The sequence below is a fragment of the Oncorhynchus clarkii genome, chromosome 27 (assembly GCF_045791955.1).
Source record: "Oncorhynchus clarkii lewisi isolate Uvic-CL-2024 chromosome 27, UVic_Ocla_1.0, whole genome shotgun sequence".
In the NCBI taxonomy this organism is placed as follows: domain Eukaryota; kingdom Metazoa; phylum Chordata; class Actinopteri; order Salmoniformes; family Salmonidae; genus Oncorhynchus; species Oncorhynchus clarkii.
This window is the reverse complement of record NC_092173.1, coordinates 1661146-1682329: the sequence shown is the minus strand read 5'-3', so window position 1 is coordinate 1682329 and position 21184 is coordinate 1661146. Positions and strand designations below refer to the sequence as shown.

General features: G+C 39.8%; 1 protein-coding gene across 1 annotated transcript; it reads right to left on the bottom strand.

The window, feature by feature from the left end:
• Window positions 1-7493: 7493 nt before the first annotated feature.
• On the bottom strand, window positions 7494-17191 carry LOC139386428 (segment polarity protein dishevelled homolog DVL-3). The gene is made up of 10 exons (XM_071132019.1): window positions 17176-17191; window positions 13641-13785; window positions 12973-13066; window positions 12781-12850; window positions 12130-12269; window positions 8918-8994; window positions 8728-8795; window positions 8398-8547; window positions 7724-7855; window positions 7494-7617 (listed from the first exon to the last, which is right to left on the bottom strand). Exons 1-10 carry the CDS (start codon window positions 17189-17191, stop codon window positions 7505-7507), a joined length of 1005 nt encoding a protein of 334 aa, XP_070988120.1. The 3' UTR covers window positions 7494-7504.
• Between the last annotated feature and the right edge of the window lie 3993 nt (window positions 17192-21184).

The following is a 21184-nucleotide window of genomic DNA, read 5'->3' as shown; positions in this document are numbered from 1 at the left end:
TATATAATGAACAGACTAGGTCTGTACTGCTCCTACATGGTGTAACAATACATCATGTAGATGTATATAATGAACAGACTAGGTCTGTACTGCTCCTACATGGTGTAACAATACATCATGTAGATGTATATAATGAACAGACTAGGTCTGTACTGCTCCTACATGGTGTAACAATACATCATGTAGATGTATATAATGAACAGACTAGGTCTGTACTGCTCCTACATGGTGTAACAATACATCATGTAGATGTATATAATGAACAGACTAGGTCCATACTGCTCCTAAATGGGGTAACAATACATCATGTAGATGTATATAATGAACAGACTAGGTCCATACTGCTCCTAAATGGGGTAACAATACATCATGTAGATGTATATAATGAACAGACTAGGTCCATACTGCTCCTAAATGGGGTAACAATACATCATGTAGATGTATATAATGAACAGACTAGGTCTGTACTGCTCCTACATGGTGTAACAATACATCATGTAGATGTAGATAATGAACAGACTAGGTCTATACTGCTCCTACATGGTGTAACAATACATAATGTAGATGTATATAATGAACAGACTAGGTCTATACTGCTCCTACATGGTGTAACAATACATCATGTAGATCAAAAATTCAAACATTTGGGGGTCACTTAGAAATGTCCTTGTTTTTGAAAGAAAATCATATTTTTTAATTTATCATTTATAAAAACCTGTTTTTGCTTTTTCATTATGGGATTTGTGATGTCATTATGGGGTATTGTGATGTCATTATGTGGTATTGTGATGTCATTTTGGGGTATTGTCATGTCATTATTGGGTATTATGTGTAAATTGATGAGGGGGGAAAAATTATTTAATCCATGTCAGAATAAGGCTGTAACGTAACAAAATGTAGAAAAAGTGAAGGGGTCTGAATACTTTCCGAATGCACTGTATATATAGGGGCAGTACTAAGTGACATCACTTCATGAAACCGGAGGTACAAATATATAACATAGGTTAAAAATATCAACATTCAATGTTTCAAAATATATGACCAAGCTGGAAGTGGAAACGCCAGCCCAGCCACAATCCTAGAGGTTCACTGATGATCAACCTCCTCCTTCACATCTGACTCCTGATGATCAACCTCCTCTTTCACATCTGACTCCTGATGATCAACCTCCTCCTTCACATCTGACTCCTGATGATCAACCTCCTCCTTCACATCTGACTCAAGTGATCAATCCAGAGCGTTCTCTTTATTGGGGGGAATCCCGATGGACGACGTCATCCAATAGGCCGTCATCACGACCACCGCCCACAAGTTAATTGTCGTTCAGTCATCTTAAATATTATACTTAAAACCCGGAAATCAACCAATCCTCTGTTGTTAATTCAATAGAATGGTAAAATGCTTTATTATCTAAAAGTTGAAAGTGAGTGGGCGGAGAGAAATAAAATGGTGCTGATGCGGGCGCTGGAGATGGAGGTGTGTTCTAGTGGGTCTTGGCAGGTTTGATGTAGTTAATGGAGATGGGGGTGTGGTCTAGTGGGTCTGGGCAGGTTTGATGTAGTTAATGGAGATGGGGGTGTGGTCTAGTGGGTCTGGGCAGGTGTGATGTAGTTAATGGAGATGGGGGTGTGTTCTAGTGGGTCTGGGCAGGTGTGATGTAGTTAATGGAAATTGAGGTGTGTTCTCGTGGGTCTGGGCAGATGTGATGTAATTAATGGAGATGGAGGTGTGTTCTCGTGGTTCTGGGCAGGTGTGATGAAGTTAATGGAGATGGAGGTGTGTTTAACTTTTGCAAGCTTGAGCTAGATATCGACCTAGTGTGACCTTCCTGGTCCCGTCTCTCAAGTCATTGAGTCAACACAGGAAGGTGCAATGAATGGATAGTTCATTTATTTCCAAAGCTGCAATGATTGGACACACACAGTATGGCTGAATGATCAGTAGTGACGGGATATAAATATCACTCCCACAGCAATTGTACATAAATCTGCTCTATACTATACTTACAAAAAAAAACAGTTGAAATGTCTATCAAAGTTATTGTGATCGTATTGTGGATTTAACAATTCCTATTAATTCCTAATTTACTATAATAAAAATAAATACATTATTTCCATGTGTCTCATATTCACTACATCAGAATAAACTGTCATCCATTTTAGTTTAAAAAATTATCAAATTAACCTGAAAGATTACTCAATGTCCCCCTCTGGTGGCGAATACCATCAGCTAAACTCTCAAAACCGGACTAATAAACTCGCTGGTGTTCATGAGTTTCTAAAACATGTACTTTATACATTTGTCATAAATTGCCTGCATTGATGAGACACACAGTGTGGATGAATGATCAATAGACGACAGGATAAAAATAGCAAACCTAAAGAAGATGCAATTTTCAGTTTGCTACCAATTTGAAAGTGGCAACTTTAGCATAAAACCCACATGGAAAACTGAGATTCGGCAAATAACATACAAAGAGAGGCTTATTTGACGCCAAACCAACAACAGTAGTTACTAAAACATAAATTGCTAATGTATGATTTAAAAGGTGGATTTTATGATGAAATGTCAACTTTATACATTTCTATCCCAGGACCACTCAATTTTCAAATTATCCAAAAATCTCCTGTGGATTACCCAGAATCCCATACCTGTATCACTGAGTGTATTACGCGGAGTGTAATGTAAACACACGAGCAGCGCAGCGGTCTAAGGTACAGCATCACAGTGCTAGGGGCGTCACTACAGCCCCTTGTTCAAAACCAGGCTGTATCATAACAAGCCGTGATTTAGAGTCGCATAGGGCAGCGCAAAATTGGCCCAGCATCGTCTGGGTTACGGTTTGACCATTGTCGGCCGTCAATGTAAATGACAATTTCTTCTTAACTGACTTGCCTAGTTAAATAAAGGTTAAATATATTTAAAACATGTAACTTCATTACACCGTTACACTGGCTCAGTAGCACAGAGTTGATCATCCATATGACGTTGAGAAATACTGCATTGTGGGTAGTTTGGGGGAGTTCACAAAATATGTTAATAAATATGTAAAAACATAAATTTGTACTTATAGGTAACCATATCGTGACTACAACTAGCTTACTATGTCTTTAACCACATGGTATTGTTACACTGGTGAGTAAAAACTCATGCTTCCTGCATTTAGATTTTACTCAACTGCGTTACCCACTCCAGTCAGCAGATGGCGGGAATTTAAGGCAATGCTGTTGGTGTGACGTATAATCTAGTGGACGGAACGCTTCTTTCAACAGCAGCAACAGTCAGTCAGACACCTCGGTAGCTTGCTAGACAAAATAGCCGAACCAATAAAGCTCTTTTGACGCTTTCATGTATATTTGCCACTGCGTTTTAAACCCTCTTCGGTCGTCTAGTTAGTTATCCGATTCAATTTCATATTTACGGTGTTGTTGTTATTATTTTGCCACCAAAGCCCCATACACTACTCACCACTGCGACCTGTACGCTCTCGTTGGCTGGCCCTCGCTTCATACTCGTCGCCAAACCCACTGGCTACAGGTTATCTACAAGTCTCTGCTAGGTAAAGCCCCGCCCTATCTCAGCTCGCTGGTCACCATAGCAGCACCCACTCGTAGCACGCGCTCCAGCAGTTATATCTCACTGGTCACCCCCAAAGCCAATTCCTCCTTTGGTCGCCTTTCCTTCCAGTTCTCTGCTGCCACTGACTGGAACAAACAGCAAAAATCACTGAAGCCGTCAACAAAACTAAGGAGATGATTGTGGACTTCAGGAAACAGCAGAGGGAACACCCCCCTATCCACATCGATGGAACAGTAGTGGAGAGGGTAGTAAGTTTTAAGTTCCTCGGCGTACACATCACAGACAAACTGAATTGGTCCACCCACACAGACAGCATCGTGAAGAAGGCGCAGCAGCGCCTCTTCAACCTCAGGAGGCTGAAGAAATTCGGCTTGTCACCAAAAGCACTCACAAACTTCTACAGATGCACAATCGAGAGCATCCTGTCGGGCTGTATCACCGCCTGGTACGGCAACTGCTCCGCCCACAACCGTAAGGCTCTCCAGAGGGTAGTGAGGTCTGCACAACGCATCACCGGGGGCAAACTACCTTCCCTCCAGGACACCTACACCACCCGATGTCACAGGAAGGCCATAAAGATCATCAAGGACAACAACCACCCGAGCCACTGCCTGTTCACCCCGCTATCATCCAGAAGGCGAGGTCAGTACAGGTGCATCAAAGCTGGGACCGAGAGACTGAAAAACAGCTTCTATCAAGGCCATCAGACTGTTAAACAGTCACCACTAACATTGAGTGGCTGCTGCCAACACACTGACTCAACTCCAGCCACTTTAATAATGGGAATTGATGGGAAATTATGTAAAATATACCACTAGCCACTTTAAACAATGCTACCTAATATAATGTTTACATACCCTACATTATTAATCTCATATGTATATGTATATACTGTACTCTATATCATCTACTGCATCTTTATGTAATACATGTATCACTAGCCACTTTAACTATGCCAGTTTGTTTACATACTCATCTCATATGTATATACTGTATACAGCCCATCTATCTACCTCCTCCCCATACTGTACTTATTTATTTATTTTGATCCTTTTGCACCACAGTATCTCTACTTGCACATCCATCTTTTGCACATCTACCATTCCAGTTTTTAATTGCCATATTGTAATTACTTCGCCACCATGGCCTATTTATTGCCTTAACTCCCTTATTTGACCTAATTTGCACTAACTGTATGTAGACTTTGTTTTCTTTTTATCTACTGTATTATTGATTGTATGTTTTGTTCATTCCATGTGTAACTCTGTGTTGTTGTATGTGTCGAACTGCTATGCTTTATCTTGGCCAGGTCGCAGTTCCAAATGAGAACTTGTTCTCAACTAGCCTACCTGGTTAAATAAAGGTGAACATTTAAAAAAAATAATAATAATAATTCAGCTAGCGGTCTGGTTAAGTTAGCATTAGCATAGCTAGCTAACATCCCCAACCATGAGTTCACTAAGCTACTCTCCTCCTGTTAAAGAAAAGGAGGTCTGCTGGACAGAGAAAGAAGCTCTGGTGAAAGAGGAGGAGGAAGAGAAGGATGTTACAATACAAAAACAAGTAGAGGGTGAGGCTGTTTTACCGTGAAAGAAGAAGAGAAAGATGTTTCAGTTAAAGAAGAGAAAGACCTGTTCAGAGTGAAAGAGGAGGAGGATGTTACAGTAAAAGAAGAGGAACAGAAAGAGGAGGATGTTACAGTAAAAGGAGAGGAGGATGCAGTTTTTGGAGTGAAAGAAGAGGGGGAGATGACTGTCACATCGAAGAGGAAACTGGATATCTGGGCCCGGTTTCCCAAATGCATCATAAGGCATCCAATGGTTCTAATGATGAACGTGCCCTGGTTAACACTAGTAAGTATTGTCTTAAAAACAGAGGCACAAACTCGACAGTTGTTGAACTGATGTGTGGTGTTAAAGGGGAAATATGCAATTGTTACATCCTTATATGGACTTTTAAATAATTTATTTATAGCCATTGATTCTTGAAGAATATAAAACATGCCTCATGAGCTTAGTTCAACTGTTGTACCCCATCAGAACCTCAAATAAGATTTTTTTGCTCCAATGTTTAGAAAATGTAAACCAACACTGTATAGCCTCAACATGGTTAAAACTATAATGTTGATATCATGGATGGTCAGTCCTTGCATACATAGGTCTGTCTATGAATTTGAGAGTAGTTACATTTCTCCATTTCTCTTATTAGCAAAACAGTGGAGGCATTACAACTTTGTTATTGTTTCAACTGCAAGTTGGTTGATTGATTTATGTGGCTTATTTAAAGGGACGACCTAGGTTTTAAATGGAAACAAAATATCTGCCCATAAACTTGGTTTGGTAAACAGCTGAGAGATGGGGGCTGGAGAAATGTAACCACTCTCATTACGAGTGGATTTCATTAAGACTTGCTGTTTGAGTTGAAGAAGAAAAAATACTTTGAGAAACTCCAGAACTCATTAGTGGTTCAGTGTTAAGACAATCAGAAATACTATCAGACATCCCCAAATGGGCACATTTATAGGCCTACATTTGCACACAGGCCAGGTAGACTAATCTTACTTCTATATGTGTAATTAGGTGTGCATCCTTACTCAACATTGACAGGAGTGTTTCAAACAAAAGACAATGAATAAATTGATAAAACTGACGCACCTTGTGGGGTCAGGTCTGGGTGGTCTGCCAGGGGCCGTTTCATTTAGTATCCCTCCTTCAGGGAACAGTAGTTATAGTCATAACGTTAAGCTCATCACATGATGAACTTAAATACTGGATCTTGCTGTCAGACAATTTTTTGGACAGTCAAATGACAAACATCACAACATGCAACAACAACCAAAGTGCTTATTCATTCATTACTCTGGTAAAGACAGTTATGCCGTGCTCCACGTTGGATCCAACATCCCTAACAAATTGGTGTTTATAATGTGCTATTGTCTGCTTGATTTACAGTAGGTTCTCGTTAGTCTGTTTGGACACAGAGATACTTTACTCATAATGTGTAGAGAACGGTTCCTTGATGGATAGGCTATTGTTCAACACACAGAGCTATTTTCCTTTATTCAGGACATTTAGACACATTACAGAGTAGCATAGTGGGATTATTCACAAAATTATCTGGTGATCAGGTTAGGAAATGTAATGACAAAGACATTTTAGTTTCCATGTTTCACCTGAAATATTAACTGATTTATAGTCCTCGGTATATATTGTTGTTAGGTGAATTTAGTAGGTCTATGTTATTCTTAGGTGAAGTTATGGGTCCTACAGTAGGTCTATGGTATTGTTAGGTGAAGTTATTCATCCTACAGTAGGTCTATGGTATTGTTAGGTAAAGTTATGGGTCCTACAGTAGGTCTATGTTATTGTTAGGTGAAGTTATGGGCCAATTTGACATACACTTAGTGTATAACCTCATTGTCAGTCTGATGTTAAAGCCAGAGCATTTTATTGGTTGACGTGTTTTTTAAGTATAAAGCAGTTGATTTGCGACAGTAACACAAACAGGAGATTCAAGCGAGCCTTACAATTATAATCTAAAAGTGGTGTGAAATGCAGTCAAAAGCAACCTGTAAATGGAGGTTATTTTTGCTGGCAGCCTATGAGAACCCCCCTGAGTTGTCCCCACGGTGGTCAATTAGTGAATAGACACAGAGCTTTAATGTGAGTTTCCTTGAGTAGCACTCCTGATCTTGCGCTGATAGTAATATTCAGAATAGATTGTTAAAAACTAAAATCTTTGCTCACCATTTTTGTTCCAGGCATACAGTGGGGCAAAAAAAGTATTTAGTCAGCCACCAATTGTGCAAGTTCTCCCACTTAAAAAGATGAGAGGTCTGTAATTTTCATCATAGGTACACTTCAACTATGACAGACAAAATGAGAAAAAAAATCCAGAAAATCACATTGTAGGATTTTTAATGAATTTATTTGCAAATTATGGTGGAAAATACCAGCAGGTTGCTGGCGTACTTCCTGGCCTCACGACGGTCAGTGAAGCCCTCCATGTGATGATAGAGCCAGTCCACCACATCCGATCCTGGGACGGAGACAGGCAGATGGAGAGGGTGAGAGAGACCTTAACAAGAGTCCCTATGAAAGCGAGACAATACAGACAGAGGAGAGAGTGAAGAGAGAAAGAATACCTATGAAGGCGGAGGGGATTGTGATCTTGAGCCTCATCCTGTATCTCACCTCCAGGCCAGACTCTGGATTGGCCATCACTTTGGCGATTGTTGCCATGTCGCTGTGAATGGATAGATGAAAGTCATCAAACCCTGGGAGGGAAAGAAGGAAAGAGAGCAACAGTCTGATAGCTGCAGTAGTGAAACAACCTAGCAGGCAAAAGTGAGCAAAACTGGTTGAAATTACATCATAACAACATTATTTCAACCAGTTTCGTCCACTGGAAAACACAAAGGGAGCCTTTCATTCATTCAGCAGCAGAAGCAAGCGGGAATTGAGGTAAGCAGAAGTGGCGATCGTGCAACAACCCAGCAGGTATTTATTTTATCATGTCATCATGGACAGGTTATACTGACTGGAATAGGACACGTTTCTCTACATGTCTTTTTAGAGACCAGAAAAATACATCTTGCCTGATTGTAATCTTGACGTTGCTTCGACCAAAAATCTATCAAAATGTGTTTTTTTTCCACCAGGGGTCGATGTCGTTGTGAAAATTACATTTTTAGCTGGTTGTAATCTGGTTATCTGACGTCACAACCACATTCCAACCACAACCTTTTGTCATTAGGTTGTCCCATGCCAACTTTTGCCCACTGGGGAGGGTGGAGAGGGAAAGGGAGGGGTGACTTACGCTCAGTCTCAGGGATGGAGCTTGTGATGGAGGAGCTGGTGGAGGTGATGGTGCTCATAGAAGGACTCATACTGTACACTGGGTACGCCCCTGTCATTGCTGCAGTGTGGGACACCCAGGCAGCAGGGTCTATGGGACGGATCGGCTCACCTACACAGAGAAAGGGGTGTATAGCCTCTGTGGAACATGATCTATCTTGAAGACTAAGTAATGCTGAAACACATTTACATCAATTTCCTCCCCAATGAAAGCAAATTAAAGAATGTCAAATCTTAGAGGTGACATTTGATCTTCCCAAGAGGAAAATATATCCATATATAATATACTCACTTCTCGGCAGTGTGAAGCATCCTCGAGGGTTAGGATCCCAGCACTTAGCCACAGTCAGAGTTATAGGACTGTCAACAATTACACACAGCAAACACAGTTTATAACACACACACAAACATACCAGAAGCAATGTATGATCCTCAGCACGTATCAGCATGTAGGTTTCAGTGTGTGAGAGACTGCTCCTTACCCTGGCTTATGCACAATCTCCCTCAGTACTCTTACTGCATCATCATTGCTCATGTTCTCAAAGTTGATGTCATTCACATGGAGAAGAGAGGGAATGAGAGATGGGGGATGTAGAAAAGGGAGGGAAAGAAAGCAGGCAATCCTACCAACCAAGTCCAATTAACCTCTTACAGCCACTGAGACGCCAGCGTCTCACCTAGCCAACAGGAAATGGAAGTGCGCAACGCCAAATGCTAATAGTACTCGATAAAACTCAAACTTTCATTAAAACACACATGCAGGGTACTGAATTAAAGCTACACTCGTTGTGAATCTAGCCAACATGTCAGATTTTTTAAATGTTTTTCGGCGAAAGCATGAGAAGCTATTATCTGATAGCATGCAACACCCCGAAATACCTGAAGGGGACGTAAACAAAATAATTAGCGTAGCCGGCGCTACACAAAACGCAGAAATAAAATATAAAACATTCATTACCTTTGACGAGCTTCTTTGTTGGCACTCCTATATGTCCCATAAACATCACAATTGGGTATTTTTTCCGATTAAATCCGTCCATGTATACCCAAAATGTCCATTTATATAGCCCGTCTGATCCAGGAAAAAGCATCTTTCGAAAACGCAACGTAATTTTTTAAATACATTTTTTAATAAAAATAAAAAAATGTATCCCTTTTTCTCCCCAATTTCGTGGTATCCAATTGTTGTAGTAGCTACTATCTTGTCTCATTGCTACAACTCCCGTACGGGCTCGGGAGAGACGAAGGCTGAATGTCATGCGTCCTCCGATACACAACCCAACCAGCCATACTGCTTCTTAACACAGCGCGCATCCAACCCGGAAGCCAGCCGCACCACTGTCGAAGGCTACACCGTGCACCTGGCAACCTTGGCTAGCGCGCACTGCGCCCGGCCCGCCACAGGAGTCGCTGGTGCGCGATGAGACAAGGAGATCCCTACCGACCAATCCCTCCCTAACCCGGACGACGCTAGGCCAATTGTGCGTCGCCCCACGGACCTCCCGGTCGCGGCCGGTTACGACAGAGCCCGGGCGCGAACCCAGGGACTCTGATGGCACAGCTGACGCTGCAGTACAGCGCCCTTAACCACTGCGCCACCCGGGAGGCCGCAACGTAATTTTTTTAAATTACAAAAAGTTGCCTATAAACTTTGACAAAACACTTCAAACTACTTTTGTAACCCAACTTTAGGTATTTGTAAACGTTAATAATCGATCAAATTGATCACGGGGCGATCTGTATTCAATAGCAGCTACTCTTGAAATCATCGTCCATTGTCTCTCTCCCATAAGCCTCTTCCTGTATACTGGATGACAGGAAGGGTCTATTTCTCAGGATTAAATCCAATGAAATTGACAGTACTGGTGACATCGTGTGGAAGCTGTAGGAACTGTCAACTGGTCGCCATCTATTTTCTCTTGCCATAGACAATTCAGAGACTGGCGGATGAATACTTTTTATTTTTTTGTGACCAGGTTTTTCTTGGGATTTTGCTTGCTGTTCACGTTCTGTTATAGTCACAGACATGATTTAACCAGTTTTAGAAACTTCAGAGTGTTTTCTATCCATACTATATTCCTGGCATGAGTAGCAGGACGTTGAAATGTTGCGCGATTTTTAACAAAATGTTGAAAAAATTCAAGAGAGCTCTAAGAGGTCAAACCATCCCTCTTATTCTCACTATCTTGTCACTTAAACACCAGTGGAATAAAGTACGTAAGTACAAATACTTTAAAGCACTACTTAAGTAGTTTCTGTACTTTACTATTTTTATTATTTAAAAAAACTTTTACTTTACTACATTTCTAAAGAAAATAATGTATTTTTTACTCCATGCATTTCCCCTGACACCCAAAATTACATTTTGAATGCTTAGCAGGACAGGGAAATGGTCCAATTCACACATGTATCAAGAGAACATCCCTGGTCATCCCTACTGCCTCTGATCTGGCAGACTCACTAAACACAAATTCTTTGTTTGTAAATTATATCTGAATGTTGTAGTGTTCCCCTGGCTATCTGTAAATTATGTCGGAATGTTGGTGTTTTCCCCTGGCTATCTGTAAATTATGTCTGAATGTTGGAGTGTTCCCCTGGCTATCTGTAAATGATGTCTGGGTGTTGGAGTGTTTTCCCTTGGCTATCTGTAAATTATGTTTGAGTGTTGGAGTGTACCCCTGGCTATCTGTAAATGATGTCTGAGTGTTGGAGTGTACCCCTGGCTATCTGTAAATTATGTCTGAGTGTACCCCTGGCTATTTGTAAATTATGTCTGAGTGTTGGATTGTACCCCTGGCCATCTGTAAATTATGTCTGAATGTTGGAGTGTTCCCTGGCTATCTGTAAATTATGTCTGTGTTGGAGTGTACCCCTGGCTATCTGTAAATTATGTCTGAATGTTGGAGTATTCCCTTGGCTATCTGTAAATTATGTCTGAATGTTGGAGTGTACCCCTGGCTATCTGTAAATGATGTCTGAGTGTTGGAGTGTACCCCTGGCTATCTGTAAATTATGTCTGAGTGTTGGAGTGTACCCCTGGCTATCTGTAAATTATGTCTGAATGTTGGAGTGTACCCCTGGCTATCTTTAAATTATGTCCGAGTGCTGGAGTGTTCCCCTGGCTATCTGTAAATTATGTCTGAGTGTTGGAGTGTACCCCTGGCTATCTGTAAATTATGTCTGTGTAGGAGTGTACCCCTGGCTATCTGTAAATGATGTCGGAGTGTTGGAGTGTGCCCCTGGCTATCTGTAAATGATGTCGGAGTGTTGGAGTGTACCCCTGGCTATCTGTAAATGATGTCGGAGTGTTGGAGTGTTCCCCTGGCTATCTGTAAATTATGTCTGAGTGTTGGAGTGCACTCCTGGCTTTCTGTAAATTATGTCTGAGTGTTAGAGTGTACCCCTGGCTATCTGTAAATTATGTCTGAGTGTTAGAGTGTTCCCTGGCTGTCCATAATTTAAAAAACAACATTGTGCCGTCTGGTTTGCATAATAAGGATTTTGAAATGATTTATATTTTGATACTTCAATATATTTGATCAATTGCATTTAGTTGTGATACTTAAGTAGTATTTTACTGGTTGACTTAATTTTACTTAAGTCATTTTCTGTTAAGGTGTCTTTTCTTTTACTCAAGTATGACAATTGGGTACTTTTTCCACCACTGTTAAACATACACACTCTTAACACACACCTGCAGCAGCAAGTCTCCAGGCTCGATGCATCCGTCGGCGGCCACTGCCCCTCCCTTCATGATAGAGCCAATGTAGATTCCTCCATCTCCTTTCTCGTTACTCTGACCCACAATACTGATGCCCAGGAAGTTATACTTCTCTGCATGGAGGGAGAAGGAGGAGAGGAGGAAGGAAAAGTAATGACAAGAGAAAGAAAGAGTGTTGAACAAAAAAAGGATACCTTCGCCAACAGAGTGAATGAGAAGTATGAATACCTCTTCAAAAAGGGAGTCTGGACTCTGGTCTCGTGTTCGCAAAGCTTCTCAGAGAAGGAGTTCTGATCTACTGCTGGAATCTACTTTGTTTTTTGGGGTTGAATGACGTGGAAACAATGTGATGACGTTGAAACAATGTGGGAAGGGCATTGTCTTTTTTCACCCAACTTTTAACCTAAATCCATGGTGAAATGTGTTGTTGATTTCAAGTTAAATTCATGGTAGTTGACAGCTCAACCAAATGTAAATCAAAATTAGACGTTAAGCTGACGTCTGTGCCCAGTGTGTGATCTCTGAATCTTTAAGTCAAGACATAAGTCACTAAATATATATAAAATATCATATGGACGTAAAGTTATATACATTACACAGATATAGGCTAACTGTACTACTCACCCATATTTAAAGTGACAGTGGTGATGTTCAGTGACATGGTGGAATCTGTGACGATGCTGAAAGAGGACGACTGGACAGGAGGAGAGGGAGGAGTAGAGGAATGACTGAAAGAGATAGAGGTGAGGACATGCACAAGGACCACTGAACACAAAGCAAACTGGCATCTGTGTGGTCTGTGTGTGTGTGTCTTACCCTCTCCATCCGTGGCGCTTTGGGTTTCCGCCGTCGCCGCCAATATCGTCTCACGAGCCTCGACGACGTGCTCTGCTCCGTGGAACCACTGAACCTGTGGGTGATGACATCACAAAGGTGACATGACACACAACGCACACTCATCTGCCAGTGGTTAAATGGCCACATGTGACTCTATACATTTGAGCCAAACATAAATGTGGCCATTGAGCTGAAAGAGAAAAGCAACAGTATTTAGTGTGGGTTTTCTAGAGCATATGATTTGTGGAAGCTTTAATAAGAATTGATAGCAATCACGTAGAGTGTATGCATCAAGTGGATGCGCAAGGTGGTCCATTTTGTCATGTGAGAGGACACATTTTTTTGTGTCTTGGGTACATGTATGTGAGTGTGAGTATGAATGAATGAGTAGTCAATCACCTCCCTACCACTTCCTCTTGGCTTTAACCCTTCAGGGCCCATTGCAACCAACATTGGCAGCAATGAACAACCTCGAGGTGATCTCTACGTGTTAAAGGGATGTTCCACTCCAAATACAACCCAACATGATTTTTGTCATTTATCGTGGATGTAGTTGATTTGCCAAGTTTGGGGAAATTGAGTCCCCTTACTGAGATAATTAAAAGCCACATTTTATCGATTCATCAGTGTTTGTGTGTGGTGCTCACCAACTGGATGCATCACCGTCTTCAGAGTCGAAGAAGCTTGTCGTCTCCAGCTCAGAACTCATCAGCGTTGACGAGCTCTCGTAGCTCGCCAGCTCCGGTCGCCGCGGCTCCCGCTCTGGACACATGTGACCATTCAACCTACCACCTGAGGAGGACGCCAGACAAGCAGAAGAGAGGAGAGGTCAACCGGGTAGTATTCAGTAGGCACCAAATGGAAGAAAACGGACTGAAATAGGAAGGGAGTACCTGGACCTGTCCAATAAGAAAGACAAATTATTTTTCAAAACACCGGTTTTTTGTAAGCAAAATGTTTTGCTATGGAGTGGAACATCCCTTTAACACGTAGAGATCACCTCGAGGTTGTTCATTGCTGCCAATGTTGGTTGCAATGGGCCCTGAAGGGTTAAAGCCAAGAGGAAGTGGTAGGGAGGTGATTGACTACTCATTCATTCATACTCACACTCACATACATGTACCCAATAACAACAATCCTAATAACAATATCAATACTAATCAATGAATATAATCAATGATGTCATACAGTACATAATTACCTTTTCACACAATGTGCCGACCTGAACCAAACTGTGCTGGGTCCGATATTTTCTTTCCAGCACGGTTCAACTATGGTGGTTGTGTAACCAGGCCACCTCAGTATGGCTTTGCTCAAGGTTCAGAATCACTTCTCTTTGATTTCTCACAACCTCTCTCTTCGCCTACTTCATAGTGTCAGAGTGACGTCTACAGAGCATTGGAGTAGAAGACCTCGCCTCCCTTTGACATTTTGATAAGGAGGCAAGGAGAGAGGATGCAAGGAATCAAGGAAAAGCCTTTGAGTTTCACCCATTGACTCTTTGGGGTCAGGTGCCCTAAAAATAGTGGACTGGACCTTCAACATCAAAATAACACGTATGGCCACCCATTATTCAAATCCTGCCCTTAGGCACAGATCTAGGATGAGCTTACTCTCCCAACATCCTTTAAAACTTCTTCAGGATTGGTGGGTCCCCTGCGGGATGGTTGAGCTAACGTAAGGTAATGCAATTAGCATGCATAATAAGTAATAAGTAACAAGAACATTTCCCAGAACAGACATATCTGATATTGGCAGAAAGCTTAAATTCGTATTAATCTAACTGTCCAATTTCCAGTAGCTATTACAGTGAAATAATACCATGCTATTGTTCGAGAAGAGTGCACAGTTTTGAACATGAAGTTACTAATAAACAAATTAGGCACATTTGGGCAGTCTTCATACAACATTTTGAACAGAAATGCAATGGTTCATTGGATCAGATTAAAACTTTGCACATACACTGCTTCCATCTAGTGGCCAATATCTAAATTGCAACTGCGCTGGAATAATACATGATGGCCTTTCTCTTGCATTTCAAAGATGGTACCAAAAAAATACAAAAAACGGTTGTTTTTTTCTTTGTATTATCTTTTATCAGATCTAATGTGTTATATTCTCCTACATTCCTTTCACATTTACATGGTACCAAGAAAATGCATATTCTTGCTTCAGAGAATGAGCTACAGGCAGTTAGATTTGGGTATGTCATTTTAGACAAAAAAAAATTAAAAAGTTGATCGTTAAGGGGAATGCAAAAAATGTACTAGATCAGCATCCATGAGCAACCTCCTCCTATTCCTCCGATAATAAATGGCAGTATCAAAAGTGCTCTGTGTCAACATATGCAGGGATACTGGATATGATATAAAATCTAGTAGTGAGAAAGGAATTCTATTTTTTGGTGGGCATAATAGTCCATGGGCCAGAGGCACACATTTGTCCACTTTGTGGCAGAAGGTAGCCCAGTGGTTAGAGCATTGGACTAGTAACCGAAAAGTTGCAAGATCGAATCCCCTAGCTGACAAGGTAAATCTCTGTCATTCCACACCTGAACAAGGCAGTTAACCCACTAGGGTCATTGAAAATTAAAATGTGTTATTAACTGACTTGCCTAGTTAAATAAAGGTAACATTTTAAAAAGTATAATGTTGATTTTTATTAAGGTCCATGTCTGTGAATTATATTTTGGTATCGAAGGTAGCTAAAATGTGGTTATCACTGTATTATATGTTATGACGCCTATACAATTAGTTGGGCCAACAGGATTGAGATGACATCTTCTCATACTAAGGTAATTTATATACAGTATTGTTAACTTCATAATACAACACCAATTAAGGTATGAATCCAATTAAATCGTAATGACATCTATGGGCTCACCTTGAGGGGTTCAAAGGTAATACATGTATGCATTTTGGGGTACATCGAGACAGAATGGGCAGTATTGGGGTGGACTCTATTATCACATGGTACCCTACATGATAACTACACCAAATTTCACACAGAACAAGAGAACCACTGGGAAAGTTTTATTTTTGCCATACAGTGATCGTAGATTTAGCCTATAACCAGTCCCCACAGCCTATTTTCAGGATGGCCGCCATTAACTTATTAAATGGGGATAAACTGCATTGATTTTGCATGACCATAACTGAATAAATAATTGGTGTAATAAGACCAACAATTGCTTAAAATGTGTGTTACAATGATAACTAAATTATGGCCCAAGTATGTCAGTTATATTTATTTAGCTAAATATTACCAGAATTGTGGTAAAAATAAGTTAAAAAACTGTCTGAATTGTGAAGTCGTTTGTGAAGTTGTTTCACATTACATTAAAACTCACATTCACAGATAAAAATGATATGATTCCATAAATTGTTAACATCAAGAAATGTGATGTGAAACCCGCCCCTTACATTGCATTCTATATGAAATCCCATAGGAATGGATAACATTGAGCAAAGAAGTACAGGTAACCCATTTTCGCAAAATCATAATCATAATGAGTGCAAACTTTACATAAAGCTGGGAAATGTCTAAACAATGATGCCTAGCTATTGCTGGTTTATCCATAAGGTACACATTTTCCAATATGGCCATCAACAGGCTCTATTGGATTGGTCTGACATTGCCTGAACTCTCAATAATATTTGTATTTATGATGTATCCGCATTAGCTGCTGCCTTGGCAGCTACTCTTCCTGGGGTCCAGCTAAACTAAGGCAGTTATACAATTTTAAAACATTACAATTCATTCATAACACATTAGGTGTATGCCCTCAGGCCTCTACTCTTACTACAGCATATCAACAATACAAAATCCATGTGTACGTGTGTGTATAGTGCGTATGTTATCGTGTGTTTGTTTGTGTTGCTTCACAGTCCCTGCTGTTCCAAAAAGGTGTTTCTGTTTTTTAAATCTAATTTTACTGCTTGCATGAGTTACTTGATGTGGAATAAAGTTCAATGTAGTCATGGCACTATGTAGTACTGTGCGCCTCCCATAGTCTGTTCTGACTGTGAAGAGACCTCTGGTGGCATGTCTTGTGTGTTATGTATGGGTGCCTGAGCTGTATGCCAGTAGTTCAGACAGACAGCTCAGTGCATTCAACATGTTGGCCTTTCAATTTATGTTGATATAGGACTGGTTTTACTGTGGATATAGATACTTTTGTACCTGTTTCCTCCAGCATCTTCACAAGGTCCTTTGCTGTTGTTCTGGGATTGATTTGCACTTTTCGCACCAAAGTACGTTCATCTCTAGGAGACAGAATGTGTCTCCTTCCTGAGTGGTATGACGGCTGCGTGGTCCCATGGTGTTTATACTTGCATACTATTGTTAGTACAGATGAATGTGGTACCTTCAGGCATTTGAAAATTGCTCCCAAGGATGATCCAGACTTGTGGAGGTCTACAATTTTTTTCTGAGGTCTTGGCTGATTTCTTTTGATTTTCCCATGATGTCAAGCAAAGAGGCACTGAGTTTGAAGGTAGGCCTTGAAATACATCCACAGGTACACCTCCAATTCACTAAAATTATGTCAGTTAGTCTATCAGAAGCTTCTAAAGCCATGACATCATTTTCTGGAATTTTCCAAGCTGTTTAAAAGGCACAGTCAACTTAGTGTATGTAAACTTCTGACCCACTGGAATTGAGATACAGTGAATTATAAGTGAAATAATCTGTCCGTAAACAATTGTTGGAAAAATTACTTGTGTCACGCACAAACTATAATTTGTTAACAAGAAATGTGTGGAGTGGTAGAAAAATAAGTTTTAATGACTCCAACCTAAGTGTATGTAAACTTACGACTTCAAATGTATTTATTATGGCCATTTAAATGCTAACTATTACAATTAGATCCAACAAGAACATCAAGGGGTTAGAAATCCTGGGGATAAAAAAAAGTGTCCATGTATGCTGATGATTCTAGTTTTTTCTTCAATCCGCAATCTGGATCCCTGCACAGTCTCATTGAAGATCTTGATCACTTTTCTAGCCTTTCTGGATTAAAACCTAATTATGACAAGTGTACCATGTTACGTATTGGATTGTTAAAAAAAATGTTTACACTACCTTGTAGTTTACCTATAAAATGGGTGGATGGTGAAGTAGAAATACACTACCGGTCAAAAGTTTTAGAACAACTACCCATTCAAGGATTTATTTTCAAGGGTTTTTCTTTTCTTTACAAAAATAATAGTGAAGACATCAAAACTGTGAAATAACACATTTAGAATAATGTAGTAATCAAAAGAAGTGTTAACAACAACATTCTTCAAATAGCCACCCTTTCCCTTGATGACTGCTTTGCACACTTCTCTCAATCATCAAAGATCTAATTCTAATAGCTAGCATTTCAAATGGCCATAGTAAATAGATATGGAGACAACGGATAGCCTTGTTTCACTCCTCTTAAAAGCTCAATACTTTCTAAGTAACCATTATTTACTATTTTACATCTGTGGTTTCTGTACATAACTTTAACCCATTGTATAAGCAGTTCACCAAAATTAAAGTAATCCAGTCATTTATATATAAATTCTAGTCGTACGTCAAACACCTTTTAAAAATCTGCTAAGACCAGGCCTGGTGTCTTCGATGTTTCATAATGTTCAATTGTTTCAAGTAATTGTCGTACATTATCTCCAATATATCGTCCATGTAAAAAACCTGTGTGATCAGGATGAACAATATCTGGTAAAACCTCGCCAGGATTTTCGCATCACAACATTGATGTGTTAGAGGCCTCCTGTTTTTTTTTTTAAATGGACTGGATCTTTATATTTACCCCGTGGACCCTGTTTTTGTAGTAATGAAATCAGACGACCTTGTTGCGTACCTGAATGTCTACCATTTGTATAAGAGTAATTGAAACATGCTAATAATGGATCTTTGAGTACATCAAAAAAGGTTGGATATACCTCTACTGGTATACCGTCAAGCCCTGGTGTTTTTCCAGGCGGAATAGATTTTATTGCCTCAAAGTTCCTCTTCTGTAAGTTGGCCTTCACACAGGTCTTTCTGTAAATGTGTTATTATTATTAGGAAAGAAATCCACACAGTTAACATCATTCAGTTGAAATGGAGACTGAAAAGAAAACATACGCTTAAAACTATTTTGCTTCCTCTTTCAAAATATAATTTGGTGAATCATGGATAACTCCATTTGTAACGAGTTTCTGAAAATTATTTTTGGTAGAATTTCGATGTTGAAGAATCAAGAAATGTTTTGTGCATTTTTCACCATTTTACATCCAATTCGCTTTATTTTTGTAATACATTACACTTGATCATTCTTGAATAAGTACCTCCAATTCTTTTAGTTTTCCTCTAACCTATTTTGTGTCTCTATAGTAGTTTCCATTACATCTACCTGTGCTGTTTCTTCCTCTTTCCTCTATTAGTCTAACCTCTTTTGACCTAAACTGATTTTGTTTTAATGATGAGTATTGCATTGAATGGCCTCTAAAAGTACATTTGAAAGTGTCCCATACAATAAGGGGATCTGCTGTACCTATGTTGTACAAAAAAAAGTCAATTATAAATTATTTTGTCTTAGTTAAGAACAAATTGTCATCCAATAGGCTTTTAAATTTCCAATAGCCACATCCACGTGGGAATTCTGTAAGCATTATATGGAGGCCAATTAGATTGTGGTCAGATCGCATTCGGTTTCCTACTGACTTGATGCCAGCAAGAACAAGACCAGGAAGTATTCAGGACGGCTAGCTTGATTAAGCCTTCTCCGTGTATATCTCACTAGGTCAGGATTTTTCAGCCTAAATATATCCACTAGTTCTAATGTATCCATGATCTTTGTGATCTCCTTCAGTGCTTGAGGGTGATAGTGTGTAGTGTGACTTCCTTTACGATCCATTGAGGTGCTTAAAACCGCATTATCATCTCCCACCATAATAATAGATTCATACGTTGCTTGTGAGCTCAATAGATTATTATATATATATTTTCAAAAAAGTGTGGATCATCATTATTTGACCCATATAGATGAATTAGCCAGATCTGTTTTTGGTCCAATAGCATATTTAAAATGATCCATCCTCCTTGTGAATCCGTTTCCACAGTTTGCACAATCGGATCAAAATTTGTATTAATTAGTATAAATCACCCCTTTTGAGTTTCTTTGCACATGACAAAAATATATTTCTCCCTCCGAGTCCTTTTTCCACCCAACCTCATCTATATTTGTAGAATGAGTTTCCTGTAAACAATAGACATTATATTCTTTCTCTTTTAGCCAGGTAAAAATGTATATCTTCTTTTTTTATGATTTGCTAAGCCATTAAATTATAACTTGCTATACTTATTTCCCCACTTACGATAACAATACCCAAGTGTCAATTATACTTACCACAACCAATGTTTGTAAACTTACCATTAAAAAGCACCATGATGATTACGTGTCCATATAGCTGTACCATAATCATTTGCACTGTTAAAGATACTGTAGCTGCAACTGTGTAAACCTCCAATTGTCCTAATATTCCACCCACTAAAACCTCCCCCATATCTAGGTCTATTGTCACTAAGACCATCAGACCATCTCCCTGACTATTGACGCACATTTGTGTCCTAAGGCAAACCCTTGGCCGACAATTGGCATTGGCCAGAGGGAAATATGAGCAGTCCCATGATAACATAAATATCCGAGGCTGCTTAAGACAACTAACCAAATAACATGGAAAACATTCAGAAAAAAATAAATGGTTCCACTGATTGATCCTATTAATATAAATAATAACAGTACAATATTATAAATGCATGCTCATATTTATAAAGTCCTAGCAAGGCTATAAGCATGTCAGCCCAGCCTGCTCAGTTCATTGGATCTGATTGGCTGTAAGCATGTCAGCCCAGCCTGCTCACTTCATTAGATTCAATTGTTTTAACATTTTTGGATAAAATGAAGACAAAATAACCTAAATATATCGCAAGACCTTTTAAAAAAAAATGTCCATTACATGCAAGATATATGTCATGTAGTCCTCATTATATCCTGTTGTAATTCCGACCAAAAAAAGGAAGAAGGAAAAAATATTCTAACGGCCGCTAATGACTGCAAGTAAAAATGTGTCTCAGGCATCACATTATATCCTATTGTATTCCTGTTGTATTGTGCCATGGCTGTGCCAGAGCCGACTGCAAGCCAAACCCGGGCACCCCT

Bases quoted from the DNA above. Each gene is read 5' to 3' on its own strand.
- LOC139386428 (XM_071132019.1), bottom strand. The intron at 8,548-8,727 runs GTGAGTATATTA...TTCTCTGTGTAG, and splicing joins ATGCTTCACACTGCCGAGAA to GTGAGCCGATCCGTCCCATA. The intron at 7,618-7,723 runs GTATTCTTTCTC...TCTCCGTCCCAG, and splicing joins AATCCCCTCCGCCTTCATAG to GATCGGATGTGGTGGACTGG.